Consider the following 20,776-nt stretch of genomic DNA (forward strand, 5'->3'; position numbering starts at 1 on the left):
AAATCTTAATAAAATTAAAAGTTTTCTAAACTAGACTCTTGAATACTAGCCCTCCAATCCAAACATTGTAAATAATCATGTCACTCCATGTGAAATGGGATTTAGAAGCAAAATCTGGTTACAGTGTTATTGCAAATAACAATACCTTGCTTGGATGATGGTAACTTTTTTTTCACCAGTATAAGTACATTCTTTCTTATTATGCTTCACTTACTTGACAATACTCTCTGGTATGTGTACATATTCCATTGGAATCAGATCACTGAGTTCTGCCAATGTGCCAACATACTGGATTTTGCTGCTGAATTTTGAACTGAAACACAGAAATGCCACAGATGATTTAATCTCCCCCCTTCACAATCTCACACTTAAAGAAAACATAGGGGGTGGAGCCTTCCCTTTTGTTGTGAATGCTCCCTGAGGGATTACCTGATTATAGCATAAGAATAGCCATCGAGCTCAGACCAAAGGTCCATCTAGCCCAGTATCCTGTCTTCCAACAGTGGCCAATGCCAGGTGCCCCAAAGGGAATGGATAGAACAGGTGATCATCAAGTGATCCATCCCCTTTCACCCATTCCCAGCTTCTGGCAAACAGAAGCTAGGGACCCCTGCCCATCCTGGCTAATAGCCATTGATGGACCTATCCTCCATGAATTTATCTAGTTCTTTTTTGAACCCTATTATAGTCTTGGCCTTCACATAATCCTTTGGCAAGGAGTTCCACAGGTTGAATGTGCATTGTGTGAAAAAAATACATCCTTTTGTTTGTTTTAAACCTACTGCCTATTAATTTCATTGGGTAATCCCTATTTCTTGTGTTATGAGAAGAAATAAATAATGCTTCCTTATTTACTTTCTCAATACCAATCATGATTTTATAGACCTCTGTCATATCACCCCTTAGTCATCTCTTCCAAGCTGGAAAGTTCCCGTCTTATTAATCTCTGCTAATATGGCAGCTGTTCCACACCCCTAAACATTTTCATTGCCCTTTTCTGAACCTTTTCCAATTCCAGTATATCTTTTTTGAGATGAGGCAACTCACATCTGCATGCAGTATTCAAGATGTGGGCGTACTGTACCATGGATTTATATAGAGGCAATATTATATTTTCTGTCTTATTATTTATCTTCCCAACATTCTGTTTGCTTTTTTGACTGCCTCTGCATATTGATTGGATGTTTTTAGGGGACTATTCACAATGATGCCAAGATCTGTTTCTTGAGTGGTAACAGCAAATTTAGACCCTATCATTTTATATGTGTAGTTGGGATTATGTTTTCTAATATGTATTACTTTGCATTTATCAACATTAAAATCATCTGCCATGTTGTTGCCCAGTCACCCAGTTTTGAGAGATCTTTTTGTAGCTCTTTGCAGTCTGCCTGGGACTTAACTATCTTAAGTAGTTTTGTATCATCTGCAAATTTTGTCACCTCACTGTTTACTCCTTTTTCCAGATCATTTATGAATATGTTGAATAGGACTGGGCCAGTACAAACCCCAGCAGGACACCACTATTTACCTCTCTCCATTCTGAAAACTGACCATTTACTCCTACCCTTTGTTTCTTATCTTTTAACCCGCTACCAATCCATGAGAGAACCTTCCCTCTTATCCCATGACAACTTACTTTGCTTAGGAGCGCTTGAGGGACCTTGTCAAAGGCTTTCTGAAATCTACATACACTATATCCACTGGATCCCTTTTGTCCATATGCTTGTTGACCCCCTCAAAGAATTCTAGTAGATTGATGAAGCATGATTTCCCTTTACAAAAACCATGTTGACTCTTCCCTAACAAATTATGTTCTTCTATGTGTCTGACAATGTTGTTCTTTACTATAGTTTCATTCAGCATTTACAAGGAAACTGAGGACAAAGACCTGTTTTAATTTTCATCTTTAGACTGGATGTGCTGCTCAGTCATTGCTCTCTGGCTTTTTTTAAGTGCCGATCAGGAACTTGAGCACTGGACAATCAGTAATTAAGTAATTCACATCAGGAGTTTTTTACTATGAAATTTCAATAGAACACCCACTTGGGCTTTGTGCAGGGGTGATCCAAGATACCCTTAACATTTTTTTAAAAATGAAAGTCCCACTCGTATGCACAAATACAGATGTCAAATTGTGTGCCTCTGATGTATGCAATTTATTACTCCAGTTGTTCATATGTATTAAGTTTTTGCAAATATCCAAATACATACTTCATATTTCAGAACCTGGGAAGTGATGTGCAGGGACTTGTAAATTAAGCATGTGTCTGTGGAAGGTCATCAGGAACAAGCAAGTCCTGTGCTAAAGCCATTTCTGACCATTCATGGGCTTCCATGTTTTGAAGGACACTGAGTGAAAATAAAACTGACGTGTATTACATACCTTATAAAAGGTCGCGTCACTGCTAGAATAGTTCTGATAAACCAAGAAGGGTGAACGATTATAAATGATTTCAAATTCTTCCTTAACCTAAATTGGAAAGAAAAAGACTTCAGTTTAAAAATAATAATGTCACGCAGAAAGACTATATGCGATCAGTAATATAAAAGCAGGCTTGATAATAAGAAGTGTTAAAGGATGGCATTTAAAACAGTGGGTGTGGTCAAGGAGGAAAATATACAGTGCTCACCGTCGATCAATCATCTGGTAACATTTTTTCATCCAGCCAAATCCAGGCATCTTTCTTCGTGGTGTTGCTCCATTCAAGTAAACAATCAGATAGTCTTCAGCTACCATCAGTTCTAAGGTACTTATTACATATCTGATTGGAGAATAAAAGCCTGTGAGTGAACAATCTTTTATCCATTTATCCCTAATTAAAACCACATAAATAAGGCATAAATTAATTAATAGAAGCACACTTAGAATAAAACAGCATTTCATTTTGCTTTACATTAAAAGCAGACATTGACAACTGACTCAAAGCTAGTTTGTGGAAGCTTATCCTGCAAGCTATACACATATCTTCAGCTTCAGAAAAATGTAGTTTCCTTATGAAAACTTCCTTTCAGAAAGTGAGTCTGGAACACTTCCAACATTACAGGTGGGGACAGAGTCAACAAGAGAGACCATGATAATCAAATTCCAAGTGGTGCTGAGATCTAACTGGTGCAGTCAAAGAGAAACTTAGCTTCATCATTAATCATTGGCATGTTTATGAGGGAAAATAAGACCAAAAAAAAAGGAACATAAAGACACTTAGTTGTAATTCTTGTTCTGAGAAGATGAAACAAATCCCATCTCCTGAGTCTGTGAATAATGGATATTACCAAGCTTTTGTATTCCAAAACTATTAAACCAGCTAGGAGGCAATGTGAACCTACCTGCTTCTGCTGAGGGGATAGAATACCCCTTAGTACTTCAAACCACAGGGTCCTTTTTTTAACATAAAAATCCCTGAGGCATACGTAATACTAATATGAATTCCCAACCCTGCAATAATTTACGACAGGACTGCACTCTGTTGGCCAGATTCACCCCCATGGGAGTAGCCACTAATAGGGCAATTTAAATTCTGGTTTTGTCTCCACAGAAGCAGATGATCACCTCTCTTTCCCATCCCCGCCCCCAACCCCATTAGGTCTCATCCAGCTCTGCAACACTGATGCCACTGGTAGAAAAGCTGAGCACATTTTCAGAGTCTTTGCCTTTTGAGAGAGGAAAAAGTTGATGAATGACCTTCAGAAATGGGATGTGTGTTGTATCTAAACATAGCATCTTCTATGAAAGGCCTTGTTATCACCAGAACAGCCTAAAGCCTGGGCAATCTGCTGAAACGTTTGTTAGAAGCCTGTAGATGTTAGTAGAACACAGCAACTTTGCTCTGAAATTGTTGGAAATTGGCTTATATCCTGAAGCATCAAGTTTAATATCCCTTCCAAAAATTTTTGGACTCCACCATCCAGCCCCAGGGCTGTATCTGTACAAAAATGGCAGGGGAACCTTTACCTGTGTATTTAATGGGCCTCATCACTATTGTTTTTGAGCACCTCACAGTCTACTCTCCTCCTTTAAATCCTTTCTTAAAATATTGTTCTTTCAAACAAGAATCTGAAGCCCAGTTCTCACCTCCAGGAAGTGCTTGTAATCCCATTTTAAACAAATATAAGGATACATTAATTAAATTCAATGCATGGAACTATCCAGACTAGGGTCACACTTCACTACTGATTCACAGTACTTTTTATTGCCTCTCTTCCCTTTCGCATTCGTATGTTGTCTACTTAGGCCTCAATCCTGCAAAGACTCATACGTATGTTGAATTGTATGCACTGTGAGTAATCCTGTGGAATTTAAAGCTGCTCTCTCGTTGCAGTGAATCATCAGCAGGATTACTCACAATGCAAAAGGTTAAGCATGCGAATAAGTCTTTGAGGGACTGGGACCATGAAGAAGGGAGCAAGTCTTTTTATGTGTATAAAATGCAGAGGGTTGGTGGGTGTGGTGCTATACAAATAGTCAATCATAATAAACATCAAGAATAAAGAGAGAGTGATTTATAGATTTTTAAGACTAGAGATGACCATTATGATCATCTAGTCAGACCTTCTGCATAACACAAGCCATAGAATTTCACCTAGTAATTCCTGAAGTGGAGAGACTGATTCCTCCCTGTTTCCATAAGTGAACACTATTTAGATCAATAACGTGGCTGAATTACAGCAACTGCCATTTTAGGAAAAAATAGCCACTCTTATGATGCCTGGCTCTCATCTACCTCATGAAAATGAAAAGTTTGTTTGTTCTTTTATTTTTCTTTTTAATAAAATAAATCGTGGGTGAAAGGAAATGTCTTAGTGACTGGAGAGATTCTTCTGCAACGCTCTACTTGAGTTTGAAAGCACAAACTGTCCCTTCAGACTTCAGCAAATAATTTTAGCAGGTTGTGGACTGATTCTTGTGTGGAACTTGTAATTATTTGCCTCTAACATGCTAAGGATTAAGCAGGAACAGTTGAGACAGCAGGCATTTCAGTCTGGGTCTGCAGCATCCCAGGGAAGGGCATCAGCACCTGCTGTCTCCTGGGGTTTGGATGTCGGCCCAGACTCTCACTATCCAACCGGATTAGTCAAGGTAACAAATTGATGACAGAAAGCTTTGATGACCCACAGGGCATTGTAACCACATTGGTAAAATATGTAAACAACTAAATGCACAATTGCTGGTCATAGGTTGAAAAATCACTGGATTTTGGAGCTGACATCTGGGGAATACAGCATTGCAGTTGTGGGATTATCTATGCAAAGTACTTTGCTTAAGGCCAAGGCTAGAAAATAAAATGAGGGAGCGCAGGACTCCTCGAGATTCCTCATATGATTAACTAGGAAGAATTTATGCGCATATATTCATAGCCTGATGTACTAGGGATCAGTATACTGACATCTCTAGTTCAATGCATATCCCCCTTCTATCCCACAAACAAAATAAATGGGTGGCCATATACTTCCTCCTTAGTTTCCCTACCCTGCACCTCTGTGTATAAAAGAAACAGGAGCCTGCCAGTTGCAAGACAAGTTGAAGACACAGGCCCAAGTTCTGCTCTCATTTACACTGATACAAATCTGAAGTAATCTCAGGGAAGACAATGGAGTAAAAGAAAGGGGTGGGAGGCGACCCTGCTGCCAGCCTTGAGTGGGGAAATCTTTAAGTCCTGAAGACAATGAAATTACTTTGTATTTATTGTAGCATAACTGAGAGAAGAATCTGGCCCTTAACTCTTAAAGATTCCTCCTCTATAAGAGTCTACCCTGATTAGACACAACTTTACTTAAAAACTGATGGGTTCAATTAAGTCACAGAATAATTGTTCAATCTGAGTCATAATTATGCTCTCTTGTTTTTTGCCAGGTTTAGGACTATTGAGGTATTCCCCCCCGCCCCATATCTTGAGGATGCTACTCTGATTGCTGGTGATGATAGGTAGGATTTAGATGCAGCATCTGCTTTCAGAAGAATAGTAGTAATGATCTGAACAGGGAGGAAATCAATTGCTGTTGTTTTTCTGTTTATGGTGTTGTTGCAGGCAGGGGTGCTGGAACAATTTGTATAGTGGGGGTGTTGAGAAGCACTAAACCAAATGGTAAATCCTGTATATAATGGAAACCACTTCAAGCCAGTGGGTGCGGCAGCACCCCTAATTCCAGCACCTATGGTTGCAGGGTTTCTTTTTGCTGTATTGAGTTTTGCTTACCTTATTTGGGTATGCTTCAAATATGATCCACCATTAAGGCTTATATTGTATGGGCCATATTTTATCCGGAGCTGAGATAATCTTTCTTATGAATTAGGCATGAAGCCCCTATTGGGGTTCCAGGGGATGGAACTACAGGGAGTTGTGCTCTAATGGTCAGGTTCACCATTTCCTTATGCAGCAGCCTGTGCAAGGCCAGGCTTTGGTTGGCATTTGAATTGTGCATACTTACCAGGACTAGATAATACTTAGTCTTGCCATGAGTGCAGGAGACTGGACTAGACGACCTTTCGAGGTCCCTTCCAGTCCTATGATTCTATGACTTTCATTTTAAACAGGCTTGTGGGCCTTGGAGGGTCAGGCAGATTAGGATTTCAGCAGCAAAGAGAGGCAGACTGGAGACAGCTCAGGGCAGCCATTGTCTTCTCCATCTATTTGCTGCCAGAACAAGTTGCCTTTAGGAGTTACCTTTGTTGTTAAAAATTAAAACAAAGTTGGGTTCACTCGGTCAAATTCGTATGTCCTTCCTCACTGGCAATTGCCATTCGTAGTGACTGACTCAGAAGCAGCTGGAGTCGGGAAATGTCCTAAACTCTTTGGGGCAGTGACTGCAGGGGTGCCATTTAGGGAAGGTGGGGGAGGGGAGTACCTGCCCCCTCCTCTGAGTTTTGTACCACATTTAGGTGAAGTTTGCAGTGAGAGGGAAGATGCTGCCCCTCCTGCCCCCTCTGCCCTGCTCCACTGCAGTCTGCAGCCGCTGCACTGCCCCCGCCTCCCCACCATGGAGCCCTCACTGGCCATGCCGCTTGGGACTGAGAGCCTGCCTCCTGTTCTGCTGTGCACAGCTGGCTGCAGGCTGATGTTGTGGAGTTCCCCTCCTCCTGTCCATTGTGTACCTAGGTGGACAGAGCACACCCCTCACTCCAGCTCCTGCCCCGCGGATCTGGCCCCACTGTGCCAACTAGGGACTGAGCACACAGCTGGCCCAGCAACAGCAGCAGCACCACTTTGGATACAGCCACTCCCTGCACCTTGAGCTCCACCCCTGCCTGCATTCCCCCAGCTACCTGTGTCCCTGCTCCCTGAGCAGTTCTCTCTTCCCAGTACACAGCTCCTAGATATCCCCTGCCTTCACCCTGAGTGGTTTTCAAACTTTTTGAGCTGAGGCACTCTCTCCTAGAGTTATAATTTTTGGTTGTGCCCCTCACTTCTATCTGCAAAAACCCCTGAGTTTCCAGGTTTCTAAGTAACCCTTGGAATCATGATTAAAGTTGCTCCTCCTCCCCCCATCTGAAATGGTGCCCCTGTGTGACAGTCTTTTTGTTCTGTGTTTATGCAGCACCTAGGACAACTAGGCCCTGGTCCAAGACTGGGACTCCTAGGTGCTACGCAATACAACAAATAATATTTGAAAAATGAACTGAGGGTTAAAGGCAGGGAAGGCTGCTCTCCCCTACAAGTAGGACTGGCACTCAATGGTGAAGTGGTTTAAGGATTTCAGAGCCAAGGAGTGCTTCACTGAGCATTCTACCTAAGGCAGTTTTTTCCCCAAAGTATTTCCCTTTAATACCCTAAATTCTTTCTTAATTAAAGACAGGTTCTCTCAGTACATAATTATACATATTAACACAAAAGACTGTCACATTGTTCACACATATCACTCACAGGAAAAGATTTTCCATGACATAGTTGTAATCAGCTCGACTGCTGTCTGGCAGGAAACACGCAGCAAACACAATGATGGCATTTAGACCATCACCATAGTATCCTGTGGAACAAACAAAAAGGCATTTGTCTCTCAGTAAAGGGTTCTTAACAAGATCGTCTTAAAAAGAAAATAATTATGGTAGGCCTGGAATATGGTGATTTTTTTAATCTATTTTTTTAAGCCTAATGGAGATCAAGTAAATTCCGCCCCCCCCCTTTTATTTTAAGTCCAGTTTTTTTTATATCCCAGCTACCTCTGCCACCAGCAGAGATGGAGACTTGGTATATTCACAAGAGGGGCATGCATGAGTTGGCTCCCATAAAAGGGAACACTAGCTCAGGACAAACATTGATTGCTGTAGTTAAAGAAATGGAAATCACCAGAGCATTTGACATATCAGCTCGGCAATGAGAACGCTGAGAGAAATTTAGTCGTGGGAGAGAGGTGGTTAGAAGATGATCCTGGTAAGGGCAACCCTGACTGAACTTTTCCCTGAACAGGAGTCATGCAAAACCATTCCTATAGAAATGTAGAGGAGACCTTCCTGAATCTAGTAATGAACACCTGATAAACAGGTTGGGGTGTAGGAGCAAAAGAGGAATTCTCTCTGTGCAGGAAGAGCAGCTGAGAGGCCGATCAAGGAACATCAGAGAGGACTAGGTTTTTAGACACATAAGAGTAAGAGCATTCTTTTGTCTCCAGAACTAAGATGAAAATGCCTTTCATATTTAGCTAGTAAGAAGGTAAGCGAGAGATAGCTGTATTAGTCAAACTGTTCCTTATGTGTTAATTCCCTTTTCTCTCTGTTTTCAATCTTGTTTTAAGGAAATCTGCTGCTGGGTGGGTATTTCAAGTAGACCACTCCTCAAGGGAGCAAAGTTTTCAACATCTAAAGAACAGGAGGCAAAAGGATTTCTGGAGATAATTCCCACCCAGTCTCAGTCAAAAGGGCATGGGCAAAGGTGTCCTCTTCCAGCAAGGTGTGTTCCCAAGTGCTGAACAACTGAGGTGGTGGAAGGGCTGGTCACACATGCTTATACCACCTCTCATTCAAGGATGGCAAATGTTTAGAGAGGACAGAAAATATAATTATCCTGACATTACAAATGGGCACACTGATACAGAGAGAGGATCAGTGACTGAGAAGAAAAAGGTTCACATCAAGTCTGTGATCTGAGTCAGTCTCCTGTCTCTTAGTGCCACGGTCTATCCATTGAACCACATTGCTTCACTTCCTCACTTTGGAAAGTAGTCTGCAGAAGGAATTCAGTTTTTACAATTGAAACATGTCATATTTGATAAAATATAATTGATCTGAATAAGATGATTGGAAGAATTAGCTTATAATTACATTTGCAATTATCCAATTAACAATGTTAATCACAGAGAAGTTTTCAAAGTCACACAGCAGCTTGCATTATTTCAAACCAACAATTAAATGTGCTTTTTCCTGAACTTGGAGTAAGCAGGAGAAAAAAGGACAGCCGACTCTCATGTTTGTAAGAGCTTCATACTAAGAGGCCTTCACATGAAGGAATAACCCAGTTTTCTAAACAGGAATTAGAGGAGGACATTGAACTCCCCTGTTTCATCCTTCCTTTTTTTCCAGACTTAAGTACCCATCTCAAAAGGGAGAGCAGCAGCCTTCAACTGAGACAAGGTGGGTGAGATAATATCTCGTCTTGGACCAGTTTCTGTTGGTGAAAGAGACAACGTAGCCTTCAGCTAACCAATAACATGAGCTGTATTAGCTGTCTTAAATAATGGGCTATATTAAGTCCATATATTCAAGAATAAAGCAGTATTTTTCGCCTCTTCTTTGAAAGTTGGGATGGGATTTCCTTGCGTATGTAAATTATGAAATCTCCAGGGATTCCCTATACAACTAATACAGTGAAATCAAGAGCCAATCCTTTCAGCTGGCCCAGGAACTTGGCATTACCAGGACACAGTGGAAGGTGTGTCCAGTATTTTATACAGTGCTGCTAAGGGCCTTATCTTGCAGTTCCACATTAACCCAAAAAGATAATATGCACCTAACCACCTGGAAAAAAAGATTCCACAGATCAAACTAACACACACTCTCTTACGGACAAGCAATGTTCATGCATGACAGTGGTGCTTTTTAATCCTTCACCAGAAGACACTAACAAGAGTTGGCACAAATTCCTTGCCCACAGTTCAGTGGAAGCAGCCAGACCGATTACTGAGGTACTTCCCCAGGGGCTGGTGTGGAAGGAAACCTCCTCCCTAGGCTGTAGAGCTGTATCTACTATCCATTCCTTCTCACTCACATTCCGGCCACCACTCAGATTCTGAATACCACCATCCCTCTCAGGAGTATGACCAATGAATCATTATAGTGATGGATCTAGCTAAACTCCAGTTAATTTATTTCTCAAGCACCTTTCTTCGTTATCTAAGCAGACAGGCTCCACCAGCCCCACTCCTGCTCCTGAATATCTGTGCAAAGGACTCTGATGGAGGTGGACTTTGTAGTAATGCCATACCAATCGCTGAGGCTTTCCAAAATCCTGCCCCATGCATATGCAATGAAATTGCATCGTTTCCACATCCACAGCCCGGGGAAGGAAGGATCTGACTCTTGATAAATAAAGGTTGTAATTTCATTGACTTCAGTGGGCTCAGGATTTCACCCAATGTTTCTAAGTTGGTCAATGTAGTGTCGGTGAGTATTGCTGATTCTTATGCTTCCTTTATGAGAATTAAATTCTAGTTGCAGTATTTTGAAAGCAAATCATGCAGATTCAAAGAGATGGGCTAGAAGACTTCGTAAAGGTTTCCAGCTCAGATTTGTGTGGTTCTTTACAAAACTTTGCATGGGAATGAGAACCTCTGCCACACTTTTCTGTCTGAAGAATAAAAGAAGATGCCAGAAAAAAATTCACCAAATAGCACACACCAAATTGCTGTTGTGGGTGAACATGTCATGCACATATTGCTGATAAAACATCAGCCATGTCAATGACCAGCTGCTCACTCTCTCTTAGCACACAACAGCCTGGAAATACGGAAGACTGCAGAAGCAAAATAAGGGGTCAGTTTAACAGGTTATTATTCTGAAGAAAATGGTCACCACTTCCAAAATGAGTGCTAGAGGTGAGGCAGGGCCACTTCTCTTGGAAACAGTATTACCATAAACTACTGTCACAGCAGACAGCTTCACTTCTACTTTGGACAGCTTGCCAGATTCAGCTAGTGTCACCTAATTTAACTGGCTCTTTCATGGAAGAACAGGATGGACAATAAAGTTGAAAGCATGCGTCAAACAGGTATGAGACAATTCACACTTGTTATAGAGCTGCACAACACTCATCTTTTTTCATTCAAGTCATCATTTGTGCTACATTGATGTAAACCTGGTATAATGCCATGAAGAATCAGACCCAGATCACCTGAATGGTAGGGAATGGGTTAGACCACTTGGCTTTCACTCCTGGAGAACTGAATTTAAATCCTAATTAGTTCATACATAAATTGAATTGAGTGGTCTGGTCCCCAATGGGAAAACTGTCCATGTTTACAAAGCAATCAGAGGATAAGGCGGAGTTCAGCACAGAAGTAACTTTAACAGTAATATTGTGTGACAAAGAGCCTGTTCCTGCTCCCAGTGAAATCACAAGACAGTCACATCATGGACTCATTTTCATTTTAATAGAAATCATTGTAAATGCACATGTAAGGGCATGAATCTGGAAAGTTGTGTAAATGTTTTCATAGTATATTCATCTAGAGTTTATTTGGCACATACATTAAAATGTAAATAAATACCACTAGCAATGTTGCAATTCTTTGTTTTTCCTCTTTAATGATACTGTCCATTTATGAAATACCTCCAGGGTCTTTAATTGTGTTGTTATGGTTGAAAACTGTTTTTTTCTGGCTGTTAAAATGTTTTTATTAGCTTATAATTAATCCTTTTGTGCACTCGGTGATGTGAGTCTCCGCAGGCTTGAACACAGGTCTGCAGGAGGTCACACTAGAGATCATGATGGTGCCTTCTGACCTTTAAGTGTATGTGTCTATGAGTGATTGATGTACCTCTGTAATTCTATTAACTTCAAGGGAGCTATACTGCTTTATACTAGCTAAGGATCTGGCCCTGAAAATGTAGTGGAAATGATAGCTTAAATTTCAATAACACAACTAGTGAGCAACACTGCAACAGTGGAAAAACTCATAAGACCTCAGTGGTTATACTCTGTTAACGGCCATTCAAAGTTAATAAACAGCACTCCCATTAATCTTCTCATATGCACAGATCCAAAGGGATCATGAACCTGATATGTCAATGGAAAGACATTTTTATTTATTTTTAATTTTCTTATTTTAAGTATTTATGGTAACAAGTCCAATGGGGTAAATAACTTGGGGTGGGCTTAGCTACTGTATCAACACTGGTGTTGCTTTTAGGTTGTAAGTGACCAGAAAGATTGAGGAAGACCTGACCGACCTGAAGTAGAGTCTGTATGGCTTGATAGCTTGTCTCTCTCACCAACAGAAGTTGATCCAATAAGATACTATCTCACCCACCTTGCCTCTCCAATACTACAAGTACACAGCTTAAATGGGGTCACTTTCCTGGTTATATTTGATGGATTGTCTAATAATTACCAAGTATGCGAGAAACACAGAATAAAATTTTTGCTCCGATTGCTGGTGAAAGGCTGATTGATGCTCATGAGTGGCATAAAATAACTTTAGCAATGTTCCAGGTTAATCAAGGGCACATATGCTGAAGCCCCAGGGAAGCACTGCATACATTATGGGCAGTTTTTCCTTTAATCGCATGTCCTATTTGGAACTGAACACTCTTGCTCTGGAAAATGGTTGCAGTCATGCACAGAATAAAAGTAGTTTAATGAATCACAGAACAGCATACTTCATGAGGCAAAAACTATTACATCTATAGCCTACAGAGTAGATTTTTCAGTCAGCTGGCTATAGAAAAACCAAAGCATTCACTCTTTACTGAAAGGGAATTTTATGCTATGAGTATCATGTTGCTAATAAGGCATCTATATTAGTATATTTGCTGTTGTTTGAGAAGCTCAGGTATTTAAAGTACCTATCATTGGAGATTTTTAAGAGCAGTTAGACAAACATCTATCAGGAATGGTCTAGATAATACTTACTCCTTCCATGAGTGCAGGGGACTGGACTAGATGACCTCTTGAGGTCCCTTCCAGTCCTATGATTCTATGATCATCTCATTTCTACCTTTGCCAGGTTGAATCAAACATTGGGCCTGACTTAGGTAGATCTCCCTTTACAGCAGTTTTACACTGGATGAAGTCAATTTACTTCATTGGAGTTACTTCTGATTTCCCCCAGTGTAAGTTTGAACAGAATCAGGCCCATTACCTTTCCCAGAAATAATTCAGCACAGCAAGGAATACTGCTGAGGGATGTAACCCATACCCCATGGTTGGAGGTAATCTAGTCTTTCCAAATGAACTTCCAAACTCTGCAGGTTAAATTTACCCATGGAACAGAAAGATGAAAATGATAGCTCCTTGAACCAGTTGATCTCCCTGTATCTCTAGAAAGACCAACTACCCTCCCTGTAGGGTGAATATTTCTATACAATTATTCTCTTAGGTGGTTTCTGCCACAGATGAGCGGCTTTCAGTTCCACTGGGGGTGCTATAAGATCCCAGCTGCTCAGGAAATGTGCTGAGTCAGGGCATGTCCCCTTGCTGACAAGACCACTCAGTTTTGGGTATAAGCTAGTGGCCCACTGGCCCTCTGATGGACAGGCATTTGCAGCTGCTTTTTTGCCATCACAGTGGACTTTTGGCAAATGGGGCTCTGCACCTGGGTCTTCAGCAACAGCCCAGGCATGAATCTGGCCCCCTAGTATTTACTGTAAAGTGAGAGTCTGAGAGTTGTTTATATAGGTGGCTGAAAAATGAACTCAGTTTTCCCCTGGCTGATGAAGCATGGTTTTTCACATCACTGTAAAAATGCTTTTAGGAGTTCCCTACCTCCATGAGAAATAACTTTTTTGTAAGGCTCAATGACTTTCATATCAATCCTCTGCTCCTGTTCGCCAATCACTACCGTTCTCCATAACCTGTTGTCTTGTCGCTCTTCCTCAGCAGTATACTCCGGAATGGATTCAGATTCTTCTTGGAAAACATCCCTAACAGCTGCTTGGTCTTCTGAAAAAATAAAACAGCACATAATACTATAGTATCTTCTTAATTAGAGTGGTCCAAATTTGTGGTAACTCAGTGAACTCAACTGTCCCTTTAAAGCCATTAGAGTTAGTCTGGATTTACAGTGCTATAAATGAGAACAGAAAGTGACCTTGTAACAGCCACTTGGTCAGATCTGCCTCTCTCTTCACCATTTTGAACATGATAATAGTAAGTAATCACAGTGCAGAATTGCCTTTATGTTCTGCAGATAACAAAATGGAATGTAACACTGATCAGCAACTTGCAGTGGCTATTGAACTGCAGCTCTTCAATGATATGGGTTGCTGGTGTGATAACTATACCAAAAATGTAAAGTACAAAGTTAAAATGGAGAAATTAAGCCCTTGGTCACACCAGTGCTTGTCGAGGGAGGGGGCAGAGAAGGAAAATAATAGGGCTGCATTGTTCTCAACTTTTTCCCTTTTATCAAGTGTTCCTCCTCTTTTTTTATTTTTTTGGTGGACATCAAAGGGATCTGAAACTGAGAAATAGCAGATTAAACCAAACAACATTCAGAGAACTACTTCACATCCAAAAACATCAGACTCCACATGGCTGGCTGCTCCAATATATTAAACAAAATTTTCAGGGTGTGGATTTTACTCCTTGTAATCCCTTTCATCTAAGGATGAAATCTTTGTCCCCTGCTAAAAAGATCAAATAAACACATGGATGGAGGAACTACAAACTCTCTTCCTGGATGTAAAGTGTGGAGCAGGGATTGTGATGCACTGGTATATAAAATTCAGGCACTCAGCAGTCAGACTCACATTCAAAGCCCACAGAGGACTATGGAGGCCCTCAGCACAGCCCCTCTGTTTCCCAGTCCCCCCAGCCCACGCAGGATGTCACTGTATTTCTGCTGCATTTTGGGAGTTGCACAGTCACAAAAGATGCTGCAGAATTTAGTTCTAAATTAGGAGTAAATAGATTAACGGAGTAACAAGGGACAAGAGTTGGTTTCTGATACTCCTGCGAGTATGTCAAGTAATTAGCAAAACACATATATCCATTCTGCATTGAAAAGCATGGCTGCTAATGTATGTCTAATTATATCCCCGGTTGTGAGATTTAGTGGCTGGCAACATAAAAATTAGCATAGGGTACTAACTTCATTTGTAGTTGAAATTATTTAATTTCTTTCCCTAGCTATTGACTACAATATAGAATTTTTGAGTGAATCTGTTCCTCGTTTCCATCCATTTTTTATTAATCTTCCTGGGGCATTTTAGCATTGTGAACACACATCACCAATAAGCAGGCAATCTGAGCAAACATCTCCTCCTCAGAAAGAGAGGAAACAGCCCTGAAGACAGATATGGCAGAGAAGCAGAGAATTTTTTTCAGTGCAAGATACACATAAATAGCAAGCTCAGTCTTAAGTGAAAAGACTAAATATAGCTAGCAAGAAAATTTGGGGAAAAAATGGAAGCATTTTAAACCCTAACAAAAAACAACCAAGAATCTATTTAGTTTGGCTGAATTGCAAATATATTTATATTTTGTGTTTAGGTTGACATATCTGTTCTGTTTAATGCAGCATTCCTAACTGAGCTGATGAAGACACACTATTTTAATACAAACAGTGTCCACATTAGCCATGCATACCCATGTACGGAACCACTGTAGTTTTGCCCTGTGTGCATGCTAGCATTGTCCCCTGGGTATTTGTCCTGCAGTTCTTGTCACAACTTCCCAGAAGCAGTGGTTTCTGGGCCTCGGGGTTTGAAAGGCCACAAGTGTCCTGTGGGGCAGTAAGGGGACCATTATCTGAAACATTTCAGTCTGAACTGTTTAGTGATGTCTGTACTGCTTCCAAGCCAGTGCAGGCTGAAACAGCTCCAACTGAACTAATACTGAGCACTACTGAAAGCAGAGTTTTGGCCCACATGTAACTCGCTTGGAGCACTTCTGTGTATGGACTAAAGGGGCCAGCTCCTCAGCTAATGTAAATCAGACTAGCTTCACTGTTTTCAAGGTGTTTTACAAGCATGCTAAGAGGCCCAAAGTTTCTTATAAAATTCTCCAGTGCAAACAAGGCCTTTACCCTTCTAGGAGAAAAAGGCCAGTATTTCTTGTATTACTGTTCAAAAAATATTCATGAATAAATCAGATTTATTTCTGTAATCTTTTGAATTAATGAACTGCTGAAACTTCTGGTACTTACCACCACGGGGGGAAAAGAAGTATGTATTAGTATTTTATATACGAGCTCTTTTGCAACAGTCCCCATTTCTGTGTTTAAATTACTTGTTTAAACTCATGGTCCAGAAAAGGAAGATGACTAGTTCTTCAGGATACAAAATCCAGGTCTAGTATCAGAGATGCTCAGAGACAGTAGATCCCACTCCAGCCATACCCTTACTTGATAAGTTGATAGCAATGAAAAACAGGACAGCTGGAGTTGTCATTAACCATCATTTACACAAACTGGGCTTGTCTGTCACTTGTGCTGTACCAGAATGATAATGGCTCTGTGCCTTCCTGAACTTCCAAGATCAAACTTCAGTTTTATTGAGAAGGATCTGGAGTCTTGCTGTTTGGATTTGGGTACTTGAGACATAATTTGTTGACACTGTGATTGGCTTTAGAGGTAATCAGGGTTCCTCTCTCCCCACTCTGAACCCTGGGGTACAGATGTGGGGACCCACGTGAAAGACCTCCTAAGCTTATTTCTACCAGCTTAAGTTAAAAACTTCCCCAAGGCACAAATTCCTTTCCTTGTCCTTGTATGGTATTGCTGCCACCACCAAGTGATTTACACAAAAATCACTTGAAGTCCCTCTCCCCACAAACTCCTTCACCCCCCTTCCTGGGGAGGCTTGAGAATAATACACCAACCAATTGGTTAGCAATGTGAACACAGACCAAACCCTTTGTCTTTAGGACGCTGAAAATCAATCAGGTTCTTAAAAGACGAACTTTATTTATAAAGAAAAAGTAAAAGAATCACACCTGCAAAATCAGGATGGAAGGTAACTTTACAGGGTAAATAAAAAGATTTAAAACACAGAGGATTCCCCTCTGGCTCAGCTTCACAGTTACAAAACAGGAATGAAACTACCTCTTTAGCATAGGGAAAATTCACAAGGTAAAACAAAAGATAACCTAATGCATTTCCTTGCCTACTTACAATTTCTGTAATTTTAGATCAATCATTCCAGGTATATTTTTAGGAGATGTTGCTTGGTCTCTCTCTCTCTCCATTCGGAGAGGGAACAAGAAAGAGAGCCATAAACAACCCCCACTTCCTCCAGATCTGAAAGTATCTTCTTTTCTTTTGGTCCTTCTGGTCAGGTGCCAACTAGGTTATTTGCACTTCTTAACACCTTACAGGTAAAGCGATTTTGAACAGCTGCCAAGGAGGGATTTTTATGCAACCCTTCTTTCTATGTTTATGATAGAGGTAAATCAAATAATTTGATTCAGACCCTATTTTCTCACTATACACAGCTTTGTAAAGATACGAATCCCCAAGGAAGATTTTTCTTCCTACTCAGCCAGTCTGTTTTCTGATTTTAAGGGTTTTTTTTCACATGAGGTAAATGGAGCACTTAAATCAACTTGAAGCTGGGGTTTTTTTGTATTTTTTTTGCTAATCTGAGTAACGGAATAAATTCCTTGAGCAAAGTTCTGTCAGTTCACATAGACATTTCAGGTCCAATCCAGGACATAACCCTCCAAGTATAAGAAAAAATAGGAATGGACACCTTGAACTCTTTAAGTTAATGGTACTTGGTAAATGGCTCATATTTAGTGAGTAAATGATGAACTGTCTGATTTAGAATGTAACATAAAAACATGGGGCCAAATTCAGACCTGGGGTAAATGGGAACAATTCCCATTGAAATCATTGGTATTTGCATCCAGCTGATTTCCCCCCGCTCCTTTTCTTATATTCAGAAACAGTTAGCTTTCATGCACTATTCAATATAGTCAAATTCTGAAAACTTCTCTGCAGAAACCAAGGATTTTTTTTTTTTTTTTTTTTTTTTACATTTCAACTGTCTAGTCAGCTCATCATCACTTTCCACATCTGCCCATAACAAGCTCTTTCCTCTAACCGGAGGTGACATTAGAAATGCTTATGGATGGCTGAGTATACACAGTGATATCCTCTTCAGCAATAACAGCTTAAGCTGACATTACTGTTCCTTGAATGTTGAAATGATCATTCCGAGAACTTTTAATTTACAATGTCCTTTCTGATAACAGAACATTTATATGCAAAGAAGAATTTAGTTAAAATATATTAAAAAGTTGTCCTCTGTTGTTGGTTGTGAATGTGTGGTTCCCCACATAGAAACAAATTATAATTATTATTCATTTATACAAATTGTGTATAAGGCCAGTTATGTATCAAAAAAGAATTAGCACAATAACCAGATCTCTCGCACCATCAGAACAGTTAAATTAAGCAATGCTATAAATTGTTTTACATAAGTAGTATGAGAGAGACAATAGTATCTGGGTTAAGGCACTAGAATTAGATTCAGTTGATCATGGTTACTTGGTTCTGCCATATGCAAGCTTATATGACCTTGGAAACGTCCCTTCATTTCTGTGTCCTTTAGCTCCCTATATATGAAACACAGCTAATACTACTTCCTTCATCCAACACTTTGTCTTGTCTATTTAGGGCATGGCTACACTTACATTTTTGCAGCGCTGGTAGTTACAGCTGTGGTCATACAGCTGTGTAGGGCCAGCGCTGCAGTGTGTCCACACTGACAGCGACCAGCGCTGCAGTGTGTCCACATTTGCAGCGCTGTTGTGAGTGGTGCATTGTGGGCAGCTATCCCACAGAGCATCTCGTCCCATTTTGGTGCTGTGGGTTGTGGGAAGGGGACGGAAGGTTGCGGGTCATTCCGCTTCCTGTCCCAACGACCCGTGGTGTGGTGCAGTGCTGTCCCTTTTCAAAGCAACCGTTTGGTGCCATTGTGAGGTTGCTGCGTGATTTAGTAAGAATGGACGCGCGCAGCGCGCTGAGGACAGTTGCGATGAATGTGTGCCGGAGCCCAACATCACCCAGTGGCTAGCGAGTCCCCGTGAACTAAGTCAAGCATATTGTGCCTCCTAATAGTAGAGCAGCTTTGAAGGAGAAGCGGCAGCGCCCATGATTGAACACTACGGCATACGAAGCCGCCCAGATAGGTCCCCATCTGACGGTTGCGTCCTGTGGCTTGATCTCAAAGGGCCCCTAAAAAATTGCTTTGTGGCTACAGGAACGAAACCGCTTGCACGCAGGGCAAGCCGGGGAAGAGCTGCGCCATGTGCACCTAATTATGGGCCTGCGTGCGCCAAACCAACAACGTGAGGTAGGAGGCACATGGAATTCGAGTCATGGGCGCAACCGAATAGCTGGGAGGAGCACGAGCAGAGTGTTGCTGCAGCATAAACGCCTTATACCCGAAATGAGTCTTAGAGAGGCCACGTTGCAGCCACCTCTGGGAACTGGGTTGGGGCGCCCTAAGTGATGAGGGGACCCCGATACGAGTCCGCAAACCGCCTTCTGGGTTAGGCCAACGACAAATGGGAGGACAGCGAGAGACTCGAGAGCTGCCCTGTCTGGTTGCGAGTGACACTAACGGTGGCTATTGCGAGCTCTGTGAATAGCTCGGCAAAGGAATCGCGATTGACGAGGCCCCACCAGCGTAGGACCCGAGGTAGGCCCCTGGAAATGTTCGGGCCCTGGTTTAAGATCCCCCAATTGGTTGGGGCCCAGTTCGGGCCCCTGGAATATGGATTGGCCCGGTTGGGCTCTGAAAAGGTTGCCCCCGGTAGGCCTGAAAGGTTTAGGGCCCCAGTTAGTGCGCGAACCCATCTATAAGTGAGTGGAGGGAAAGGTCGAGCTCCGCGACCGTGATAGACCGGGAAGATCAGCGAAGTTTGCAAGGCCCCGAGTTGGGTAGTCGCCATGTATATTCGCTGCTAGGGAGAGGGCCCCAGGGTTAGGAGAGCCAGAGTAAGATTCGGAATTATGCAGTGAGGCATCTCCGTATGCCTTCCACGGAAAGTGAGAGTTGAATGTGCCCTACACTGGAGTGGGCGCCCAGGAGAAGGTCATAGATTGGGCAGCCAGCAGTGAGCCTAGTGTGCCACCGGAAAACAACGCGACCGCGCCCCCTGACCGTACGGTGCACATCCCGAGTATGTTAATTCGAAGGTATTTCCTAGATTCTCCAGGCGCTTGTGGATCACTGTGGGCGTTTCACACCGAATTTACACAGGATGGTCTCTGGAAAGGTGCACGCATGGCCCAAACGCCCCATCTTTCGGAACAGTGGCATGTTCAGGAAGCTGCAGGCAGGGAACTTTTTTCCCAGACAGGAAGATTCACAGTGGGGGACGTCGAAATGCCCATTGTGATCCTTGGAGACCCCCGCTTACCCGTTAATGCCTTGGCTCATGAAAACCGTATACAGGGAAGCTTGACAGGAGCAAGGACCGGTTCAACTACAGGCTGAGCCGAGTGCAGAATGACTGTGGAGTGTGCTTTTGGCCGTTTAAAGGGGAGATGGAGAAGGTCTCTACGGGAAGCTAGACGTGGGGGAAAGCAGCATGCCCAGCGATTATAACCGCGTGCTGTATCCTCCATAATATTTGTGAAGGGAAGGGTGAAACCTTCAGTGACGAATGGACCTCCGAGGTTC

The 20,776-nt window shown here is 41.9% G+C and overlaps 1 protein-coding gene across 5 annotated transcripts in view; it reads right to left on the reverse strand.

Moving 5' to 3' along the window:
• PRUNE2 (prune homolog 2 with BCH domain) overlaps positions 1–20,776 on the reverse strand; it is a 160,728-nt gene that overhangs the window by 10,840 nt on the left and 129,112 nt on the right. For all 5 annotated transcript variants that reach the window (XM_032774967.2, XM_075067293.1, XM_075067292.1 and 2 more), the window contains 5 exons: positions 13,908–14,084; positions 7,857–7,959; positions 2,631–2,762; positions 2,384–2,470; positions 215–313 (listed from right to left, as the gene is read on the reverse strand). In XM_032774967.2, the coding sequence (XP_032630858.1) occupies positions 215–313; positions 2,384–2,470; positions 2,631–2,762; positions 7,857–7,959; positions 13,908–14,084 (598 nt within the window). The remainder of the gene's footprint in view (positions 1–214; positions 314–2,383; positions 2,471–2,630; positions 2,763–7,856; positions 7,960–13,907; positions 14,085–20,776) is intronic.

The sequence above is a fragment of the Chelonoidis abingdonii genome, chromosome 6 (assembly GCF_003597395.2).
Source record: "Chelonoidis abingdonii isolate Lonesome George chromosome 6, CheloAbing_2.0, whole genome shotgun sequence".
Taxonomy (NCBI): domain Eukaryota; kingdom Metazoa; phylum Chordata; order Testudines; family Testudinidae; genus Chelonoidis; species Chelonoidis abingdonii.